This window comes from Sinocyclocheilus rhinocerous, unplaced genomic scaffold (genome assembly GCF_001515625.1).
Source record: "Sinocyclocheilus rhinocerous isolate Xijiao unplaced genomic scaffold, SAMN03320098_v1.1 scaffold2385, whole genome shotgun sequence".
In the NCBI taxonomy this organism is placed as follows: Eukaryota; Metazoa; Chordata; class Actinopteri; order Cypriniformes; family Cyprinidae; genus Sinocyclocheilus; species Sinocyclocheilus rhinocerous.
This window is the reverse complement of record NW_015667271.1, coordinates 508,939-519,391: the sequence shown is the minus strand read 5'-3', so window position 1 is coordinate 519,391 and position 10,453 is coordinate 508,939. Positions and strand designations below refer to the sequence as shown.

Below are 10,453 nucleotides of genomic sequence, written 5' to 3'. Positions count from 1 at the left end.
GGAAAAAAAGCGGACTTGGCAACCCTGCATCCAACAAGAGCTGCAGGAGTCAGATTTGACTGATCTCAGATCGAGAATAAGGAGAGATGACTGACAAGACCATGCTTGAGTATCTTGTAAGATGTGCTCCCTTTACACAGAGTGTGTGTGATCGCAAAATCGAACGTTAAAGTAAACAGCGCAAACGCTCATTCAAAAATATTTAAATACACCGCATCCTGAGAGCGTCTCCCTGATGCGCCAAAATTATATGCAATATTAGAATGTTTAAAGGAGTGGCCACGAAAATCGCGGGAGCGAAACATGTTGCGGGAGCAGGCGGCAATGGACAGATTTTTGTAGGTCCAAAAAGAGGACATGTCCAGGGAAAAAGAGGACGCATGTTCACCCTAGCTTTAGGCATTTTAATTTAAGAATGTTTAGCTTAGCTAGCTAATGGAATTTACCTGCTGCCATCAGAGCAAGTGTAATTACTGCATTCACGCGCTCCTCGGATGCTCTCATTTCCCGATTTGTGCTATTAAGTCGGAATGTGAAAACAATATGGACACTCACGTTACTACAAAGATGTGTTGGATTTGTATTATTAGAGCTTTCCGACTTGCGTTCGTGAATTTTCTCAGTCGAGAAATTATTTTTCACGTGTGGTGCCAGTGATCCTTACGTCCGTTTCGGAGAACAAATATTTCAATCGATCGCTCAAGCATTTAAGTGGCACCGAAATGAGGCACCGAAATCTGCGTTCTGATTCGGTTCTAGTACATACCGGTTTCGGTACCCAACCCTACTTGAAAACAGACTCCTAAATAGCTTCCTATCCATGTCCTTGTTGATTTGAGTTAATACAGCTATATTGATTATATTACTTCGTTTAAATTAATGGCAATATATTACTTTACTGTAAATATTTGAACAGACACAACAGAACTCACTTCTTCTCAAAGGCTTTGTGGGATGGCTTAAGGGTAGCCATGTTTTGGAACTCCACAGCCTCTCCTGCCAGACCATCCTCTCCATACCTCAGCTGGACAACTTGGTTAATGGAGTTTCTGACTGTAGCATCATACTTTACCATAACAGACTCCATAGACTTGATCAGACGACGCTGAATATAACCTGAAGGAATAGGAGTTTCATCAAAACTCATGAAGACAATATCAGGCTTTAACAAAGACTAATCTGATGACAACTGCACATAACATCTCACTTAGAGACTAGAAATGAGTATTACAATTTGAAGTTCAGATTACATTTAGTATTTGCCCTCATTACCGGTCTCAGCAGTTTTGACAGCTGTGTCGATCAGACCCTCTCTGCCTCCCATGGCGTGAAAGAAAAACTCAGTTGGTGTGAGACCGGCCAGATAGGAGTTTTCTACGAAACCTCTACTCTCTGGACCATAGTCATCTTTAATGAAGTGAGGGAGAGTGCGGTGCTTGAAACCGAAGGGGATTCGCTTACCCTCAACGTTCTGCTGCCCCACCACAGCAATAACCTAAATGGGTGAAGAGGAGATTGTGAAAAAATTTCAGTTAAGCCTTTAACCTGAAAGAGGCAGCAACACGCTTTTGAACTATTTAAAGGGGTCATATGATATAATGTTCTTTTTAGCAGCATCATATGACCCCTTTAAGTGTTAAACACCATCTACTGTCTTCTCTCACCTGAGAAATGTTAATTTTAGAGCCTTTTGAACCAGCCACCACCATGGATTTGAAATTGTTGTACTCAGACAATGACTTCTGGGCAGAGGATCCAGTCTTGTCTCGAGCATCGTTCAGAATGCGGTTGACCTGGTTCTCAAAGGTCTGTCTCAGAGTGTTACCTGGGGTAGGCTCCAACTCATTGTTGTGGGCTTTCTCAATGACCTGTGAGAAAAGAAAATCATGAAGCACAACTGCATTCATGTACAAAAGCAACAATCTGTTGTATTTATAAAAACCTAATGATGTCAACTTACCTCTATCACATCCTGTTTGGCTTTCTTAATCGTGTTCTGAATGTCCTGATATGTTGCCTTATCGGCAATGGAGTCTCCAATACCAATAGAGTGACCTGAAGCAGACAAGATAGTTGTAAATAAATGAATAAGGTTCTAAACTGTTTTTGTGTGCAAATATCAAGTCTTTTTTTTTTTTTACCCTCAATGAGCAGCCAGTTGTTGACGACAGTCTGGATGTTAGAATAGAAGAGTCGTGTGATGTCATGGCCCATCTCAAGGTATGAGATATGGACAAGAGAGCCAGCTGAGGTTCCCAATGACTTCTTACACAGGATCCCCATGATCAGCTCACCGTTCTCCACAATCACCTGCAAAATGAGATGAATGAGAACAAAATTGCATAAACACTTTTGGCACAAAAACTACATCCACATTTGGGCTGCACTACTGCACCTTAGTGTCTCCAGGGGAGATGTGTTTGTAAGGGCCGCTGTCCTCTTCATCAGGGTGAGTGCTGTGTGTGCGGATGGCATTAATGTGCCCAGGGATGATCAAGCTGAAGATCTGTTTGCCAGTCCAGAGAGGTCGCGGCTTCAAGATAGCCGGTTGGGGCACTTTGCCGTCCCATGTGGAGAGAAACATGAGGAGGTTCATCACCTCACCCTAAACAAAGCACACAAAATGATTTATTAGTATCAATCTCATGTACCTGTACAACCTAATTTGGTACCACAGCTTCGTAACCTCACCCTCTCCAAGAAGACATCTCTCTTGGTGAACTTGCGCACAGCTGTCAGTGTGTCCTGCACAATACCCATGACGGGTCTGTTGGACTGTGGTGTAACAATCATACGAGGCACCATGGCCAGCTCTTGGATCTCAGCACGGGTCTCCAGGGACTGTGGCAAGTGCAGGTTCATCTCATCGCCATCAAAGTCGGCATTGTATGGGGTTGTCACACTAGAAGTGAAAGGGATTTTCTCTTTTAAAACGAAGTCAAAAACCTTTATATTAGAGGAATGGTGCTAAATCTGACCATTCGTTTTCTATACAGATTTGTAACAATTTCAGCAATTATAACTGATGATACAGCACACAAACTCATTATATTGCCCATCCACGTATCAATCTACTAACAACGTGACGGATCAAGTCTTATAAACCCAGTGCACCTGAGGTTGAGTCGAAATGTTGACCAAGGCAAGATTCGCACTCTGTGGCCCATCATAGACATTTTGTGCAGCGTAGGCTGTCTGTTGAACACAATAATGTCTCCATCACACATGTGTCGTTCAACCTAGAAAGAAAACAAACAGGTTTTAAATGCTTTGCTCACTGTAACTGAAAATTACATTCCATTCTTACATTAAACACGGAAAAAAGACTGACTTTGTATCCAATCTGAAGGTGAAGGTCACTTGGTTTAGGGTGGAATCGCAGGTCAATTCTGTCCCCGTTGTCTCGGATGATATATTTGGCTCCAGGGTACTGACTGTTACCTCTCCTCACAAGCTCTTGGAGTCTGTAAAGTTAAAGGGGGGAAAATAAAAAAGAAAATTTGAGAGCACTGGATTAAAGAGACCTCTCAGAGAACACTAAAATATTTTGTATGTGAGATGCATTCAGAAAGAGATAAAAACAACTAATATTACCTGTCAATGTTAAAGGGTGTGACAATCTCAGGGAAGGTCATGTTTGCGGCGATGGAACGGGGAACGCCCACCTGGTCGATCTGCAGGTTGGGGTCTGGTGTGATGACAGTTCGGGCGGAGAAATCTACACGCTTCCCCATCAGATTACCTCTGACACGTCCTTCCTTACCCTTTAGCCTCTGCTTGATAGATTTTAGTGGACGACCAGACTTTTGCATTGCCTGAATCAAGAGCATGAGAGCAAAATCTTCATTAATATTTTCCTGATTGTCCCACTCTACATAACTGCAGATCAAACATCAAATGTTTTAAAGGGGTCATATGATGCGATTTCAAGTTTTCCTTTCTCTTTGGAGTGTTACAAGCTGATTGTGCATAGATAAGATCCCTGAAGTTGCAAAGACTAAAGTCTCAAAACCAATGAGAAGGCGGGGCATAGAGGACCGTACAGTATGTACAGTATTTGAAAAATAATGTGTTTTTTGAACGTTAAAGCATGTCACCATATTCTGTTACACCAAATACACCAAATAATGATCTTTAAAAAAGCATCATATGACCCCTTTAACTGGCTGCACCAGGTATCAATGTGTCATGCAGAAGTTTTATTTTGTGGACCCTGAATTTTTTTTCCACAATTGCATTTTATTATAAATGCATTAATTAATAATCAAAAAATGCATTTATTTTTTTTACAAATGGATTTTATTTTTATTCAATACAAATTTTATAACAATTGTAGTCAATGTAAATTCTATAACAATAATAAGAACAATTAATTGATAAATAATATTTAGTAGGGATTTTATATTAAATATTGAATTATTATTATTATCACTGTTAATAAGAGTATAATTTGTTGCTTCTCATAATATCCTGGACTCAGATCTCCTAAGGTATAGTGTAAATCTTACCCTAGGTAGACCTGGCAGTTCATTGTCTACCATGGTGGCCACGTGGAACTGAAGCAGCTTGACATCCTCTGCTATAACATGCGCTGCAGCTCCACTCTGCTCATTTCGCTTCAGCTGGTTATTGATCTTTACAATGTCAGCCAACTTGTGTGTTAAATCATCCTAGGAAGAAAGAAAAAGAAAAAAAAAGTACAATTGATACAAATCTAACAGCTATCAGTACTACGCAATACATCAAACTTCTTTCCCACTGTTTAATAAGAAATGTTTTGCTTACCTGGTTTCTAGCAGAGCCCTGCATGACCACAGCCGGTCTCACAGCAAGAGGAGGCACGGGCAACACAGTGACAATCATCCACTCAGGACGGGCGTATTTGGGGTCCATGCCCAAGATCATGTCCTCTTCATCCGAAATGCGTTTGAAGATCTCATGCACACGTTCAGGGTTGAGAAGAATCTTCTTCTCCTGAGAGTCTTCGTTCACGTGCTTCCACTCAGCATACAGCTCCAGGCCAGAGCGACGGATACGTGGCTGGTACCTGCCACAGCCTCCATGACCCTTGAGAAATAAAAGTTAAAAATCAGTTTGAAAACTTCCAGAGCAAGCTGGAAAGTTTCAAATTGGCCTGTGTGCTTAGAGAATTTTAGGTCTGTACCTTCTCTTTGGTGAGGTCTTCTTCAGTCTCCTGCTGCTCCACACCAAACTTGTTGTCCATCTCCTCTCCACCCTCACAAATGTTTTTGCCTTTACAGAGGTCATAGACGTGGGTCAGACGCTTACGTGGCTGCCCCTTCGACTTGGTCAAGATGTCTTTGATTTTTGGATTGTTCTGGGTAAAACAAAATTAGGAGAAGTTAAAATACACTACAAAACAATTTGACCAAAGGAACTAGATCAGAAGAACGAGAGAGAGAGAAATTAACAATGGAATAAATCACAAAAGGCAAACTGAAAATTCGGCATACCGCGTCCACAAGCAGTTTTGAACAGAAGAAGCAGACACATCGGAGGACCTTCATGATCTTTGTGATGAAGCCAACATGAAAGACTGGCTTAGCCAGCTCAATGTGACCAAAATGACCAGGGCACTCAGTCATGTTACCTAAATGACGACAAGCAAATAAGCAGAGGTTCAGCTTATTATTAGAGGTTCAGGGTTTAATACCCAGCAAGACGGATAAATATCAAGTTTATGAACATACCTGCACACGTCTGGCATCTGCCTGACCTTTCAATAACCCCTTGCCGGGGGTCCATAAGTCCCCCCAGTTTAGGGCGTCCTCCTTCTGTGGTCTCAGGGTACTTGATGCCCCCTTCAGTAACGGACATCCGTTTCTGAAAATGATAACAAACAGCATTAAATTGTTGTACATTTTCACAACAATGGGAAAACATTTGTTCACTAAATATACCCACAAATAAAGTTTTTTTTAATATAAATACATGGACCGCACGAGCAACAGTAAGTTTGCAATAAGCAATAGTTCAGATGTCATCTGTCAAATTATGCATTTAGCATTTTTAAACATTTTAATTTGAAATGTAACAAGGCTGTTTAATGGTTGTATTTATAATGGGTTTCTTTAGATTACATGTTGCTCCCATAAAACACAACCACCAAATGAAGCGTCAAGAGATTGCTCAACTCCGCATTCATATAATAAAAAAATAAAAAATAAAAACTTGAGAAAGGTAGAAGTCCTTAAAAATGACGACATTACCGAATAAAACCCAGTTACTTTGCATCGCTGTCTAAAGAAAATGCATTACAACTCAACTTGGAAACATGCCATTTGCTCGTCATTTATTTCAAAACATAAGTGTACTTCAGAAACTGAACGTATTTGAGTTTAAAAATAAAAGCATGCATATAAAAATTCACATTTTATTGCCAGTAAGGGAGACATAGGGAACAATGTGGAAACTTGGGAGAAACTCTGGGTCTGCCATGTGACTCCAAAATGGTCAAATAAAAGTAAACAAATAATAAATATTACAAGTTAACATTTTATAACTTCAAACAAGGCTTTCCGTGTCTTGTTGCTAATTGTTAAAGCAGGACTCTTGTGTAGTGTTTCTTCAACTTTCTAAACACATGCTCTTACTGAGGAAGAAGTGGCTAGCCGGCTAAGTTAGCAAAACACAAGTTCACAAAAGACACTGTATGTTAATATCCGTATTTAATATGATTTTAACACGATGTTGATTTGAGTAATACAATAATACTCAAAGAATTAAGACAATACCCCCTCTCAAGAGCAAAACCTACAAGTTCATCAGGGCTGAGGACGCCGAATTGCACTCTCTTGATGAGGCGCAATGGGCATGCGCTGTCGCTGGAAGGCGGTCCGTGCATCCTGTCTATTCAAAGAGACGCGTCCTCCCCCGGCACGCCGCTTTGTAAGAAGGAACACCTCTGAAACGCCACCAAGACTCTCCTGGCACCCAATGGTGACCGGAACTTGTCCGATGGCGGTTTCCCAGTGACCACCGTATCTTGCTACTCAATGTGCTTTTAAATTTGTGTTTATATACTAGCTATTGTAGCTACCAGCTGTCCCCTTCCCTTTCCCCGATCTACACTCCGGTGCGCTCTAAGCGCATCTGAGAGAAAACTGCTCTCACACGGCTTTATATAGACTGTACACTTTGCTACAGGTTTACACAGCCTACTTGGCAGGGGCTGAACAGTCAGAGGGCGGGTTATGGATCGATCTCTCTGTGCGCTTATTGGCCGCGAGACTGCAGTATATGAATAATTAATTAAAGTTGACGCAGAACCAATGGAGTTGTGCGCTTTTGATTCCTGCGAATCGTATGTAGGCGGAGGCGGGACAAAACGTATGAAGAGATTCTATAGGCCCGTAAAAACCAAGGGCGGCTCCGTGGGCACTTTATACATGAATATTCAATAACATTCGTCAATGTGAAACATTATTCGTCAAACGTGTTCGTAATATTCATGAGCAAAGAGCATTTGACCAATCGCAACCAACGCTTGACGGCGGTAAAATAACTTTCTTACTTCCCGCCTTCTTTACGAGCATTGCCGATTTTACCCGACTGATATTTTTTCACCCTCTGAGCAAAAATAAAAAAAACCTGTGCTGTTCCGTCCGTCTCGCTCTGGATCAGCTAACAGTGCTGGAAAAGAAGCTCGTGTGAGAGGCCTACACCTACCGTCGAGGATTAACGCCATTATTTTTGTTTTAAGTATGATTTTTATGTAATTCAGATTATTAATTTACTTTTATTTTGTACGCTTATTCATATTTCTAGAAATATTTATTATGATTTTCCTTCTTTTATTTGAGTTCTACGGGAAAATGCAAGAATCCACGAGGTCGAGTAAAAACAGTGGCTGGACGGCACGCGCTTTTTTCGGTATGATCAGCTGGAAACTCCGCTGAAAGCCTGGGGTTTCAGACAGTGCATTTTCAATTAAAACATTCGAGAAACGTTGTTGTTTTAAACATTCGATGTTTTTTTTTAACTATTTTGAGAATTAGAACGTTATTGGACCTCGCTGTGAAATAAAAAAATAGAATTGTACATCTAGGCCATGTTGTTCTACAAAAAGGCGCTAGTAGCTTACGTTTTCTGGTTAACTTTAGCGGTTTTCTTATAAATAATCGCAAATCCGTAGTTCGTAAATTATTTCATTTGATAATCTAATATAGTTTATTGTTCTCGCAGTTGTAGAGCGTAAGCAAGAATTTGTAGTAATGTAACTTGATGTTACCTAGCGACTGTTGTGAGCTTTTGCTAGTTTGTTAGCCGCCATTCTTTGTGGAATGTGAACATTAAACAGCACCCGTTTAAAGTTGTTTTGTCTGAAATGTTAGTTTACATCTTTAAAATTTTAGTGTATATTTGTGTTATTGAGTATATAGGTTTATATTAGGGTAAATAACCAGCATTATTCGTCTACATGGTTATGGCTTAAGCACATTATAGGTTACACAGTGTAGACCGATGGTTGTATAAAAAAAGAAAAGAAAATTGTTCATATTGGTTCAGTCACATTTTATACTTGAATTGGTCTCTTAGTTACATATTAATATAGACACCAGAAATATCAGAATGTTATTTACAGGAACATTCATGACTTTTAGCAATTTTGACGTTTAAAAAAGCTATTTGTGTTGATCTTGGTCTTTGTATGGTCTTAAGACATAGATGTGGCTTTTTAACAGATCATGTGTTCGTTATATCACGTTCATGATAGCCTGTTAGCATTGTGCTTGGGTGGCTGTGCATGTATTTACATTAAAAAGATGAGGTTCTCTAATGTTCGAATCGTTTTCCGATTATATAATAAACATATCATATATAATAAACACCGATATCTTAAAACAGAAAGATGATTTATAGCCGAAAAGAGTTAGTTCATAGTGGTCATATCTACAAAGCTAACCGGATAATGGAACAAGAGCTTGGTTGTAACTCGTATCAAACCAAAATCGACTTCTTTGAAACCACATGTATCGGGGTGCATGTATTTACATTAAAAAGATGAGGTTCTCTAATGTTCGAATCGTTTTCCGATTATATAATAAACATATCATATATAATAAACACCGATATCTTAAAACAGAAAGATGATTTATAGCCGAAAAGAGTTAGTTCATAGTGGTCATATCTACAAAGCTAATCGGATAATGGAACAAGAGCTTGGTTGTAACTCGTATCAAACCAAAATCGACTTCTTTGAAACCACATGTATCGGCAAAATGGGCTTAACAGTCGGCTTTTGTGGTTATTGTTATTGGCTCTGGAAAGTGCTATACACCGCTTTAGTCCCAATACGTTTACAGTCAAAACCTCATTGTTCTTTAATGTGGATGTATGTTGTCTCAAAGTCTATCTGAATCGGTCTCCTCGCTTAAATCAGATCCTTGCTTAGAAATAACCCTAAATGAACATGGATTTTCAGGGATCTTTTCGTATATGGCGGGTACAGTGGCGGTGAGATGAACAAACATGGAGTCTGGTGCTTGTGTACTTGGGCGGGTTTACAGGGCAGAAGGCAAGCGGAGTTGCGTAACTCCAGACTAAAGTGAAACGAGCCTGAGCTAGCTAACATTAGCATTATGTTAACGTGAAAACCTTCTTCCACAAAAACGAAATAATTGTGACGCAGTTATTAAATTGAAGGCGGTATCTGGGGGAGAAAGCTATATATTTATCTCAACCCGCCTAAAATAAATAGGCGGGCTGATGGTCGTTTACTTTGGTCGGTGCAACATGGAGGCTGTTTTCTACAAACAGATGTTTTTCAGTACGAATGTTGAAAATCTGTTACATTTCTCTCTAACAAAGTTAAGCGTAATGACTCTTACAGTCTTAATTGTTTAAGGGATAGTTCACTAAAAAATAAAACTTCTACCACCATTATTTAAACCTGTATGACTTCTATGGAGCACAAAAAATGTAAAAAAAAAAAAAAAAAAGGGATTAACGTTACATGAATGAAAAGACGCAACAACATTGATTCTGCTTTACATCTCTCTTTGTATTCCAAAGGTAAATCAAATTTTTGAAATCACGTGTGAGTAACTGGGTGAGCTGTCCCTTTAAATTTGACGTCGTAATGTGAGATTTTGCTTCAAGTGGCTTACTAATGTGTTTTAATGAAAGAGTAGGTTTTCATCAACAGACTGTAATTTGGACAAATTTGTTAACTCTGAATGGTTTGAAATCTTCTATGACATTCATGTAAGTATTTTGCGTGTAAATAAAATATTAGCATTGCATTCAAATTCTTGGGTTCACTTTTTTTAAAGCCTACCTACCTGCGTGTTTAAATTAGATTTATGTGCCTGTATTAAGTGAATCAAACATTGAAATAACAGGGATGTATTACGTTACCTTTTCAAGCGCACATTGCTTTTTGTCTGTTTACGTGAGCAGAGGTTGTCTTCTATGCATTTCAAACCGAGCT

The 10,453-nt window shown here is 39.5% G+C and overlaps 1 protein-coding gene across 1 annotated transcript in view; it reads right to left on the bottom strand.

The window, feature by feature from the left end:
* polr2a (RNA polymerase II subunit A) overlaps positions 1–7,097 on the bottom strand; it is a 15,905-nt gene extending 8,808 nt beyond the window's left edge. Inside the window, exons 1-16 of the mRNA XM_016545069.1 lie at positions 6,779–7,097; positions 5,712–5,844; positions 5,475–5,611; positions 5,165–5,338; positions 4,786–5,067; positions 4,509–4,670; positions 3,595–3,815; positions 3,332–3,464; positions 3,115–3,239; positions 2,692–2,902; positions 2,396–2,605; positions 2,142–2,310; positions 1,961–2,055; positions 1,665–1,868; positions 1,273–1,495; positions 933–1,116 (exon numbers count right to left, since the gene is read on the bottom strand). Coding sequence (XP_016400555.1) covers positions 933–1,116; positions 1,273–1,495; positions 1,665–1,868; positions 1,961–2,055; positions 2,142–2,310; positions 2,396–2,605; positions 2,692–2,902; positions 3,115–3,239; positions 3,332–3,464; positions 3,595–3,815; positions 4,509–4,670; positions 4,786–5,067; positions 5,165–5,338; positions 5,475–5,611; positions 5,712–5,844; positions 6,779–6,865 — 2,750 coding nt within the window. The 5' untranslated portion in view covers positions 6,866–7,097. The remainder of the gene's footprint in view (positions 1–932; positions 1,117–1,272; positions 1,496–1,664; positions 1,869–1,960; positions 2,056–2,141; positions 2,311–2,395; positions 2,606–2,691; positions 2,903–3,114; positions 3,240–3,331; positions 3,465–3,594; positions 3,816–4,508; positions 4,671–4,785; positions 5,068–5,164; positions 5,339–5,474; positions 5,612–5,711; positions 5,845–6,778) is intronic.
* Positions 7,098–10,453: the final 3,356 nt, after the last annotated feature.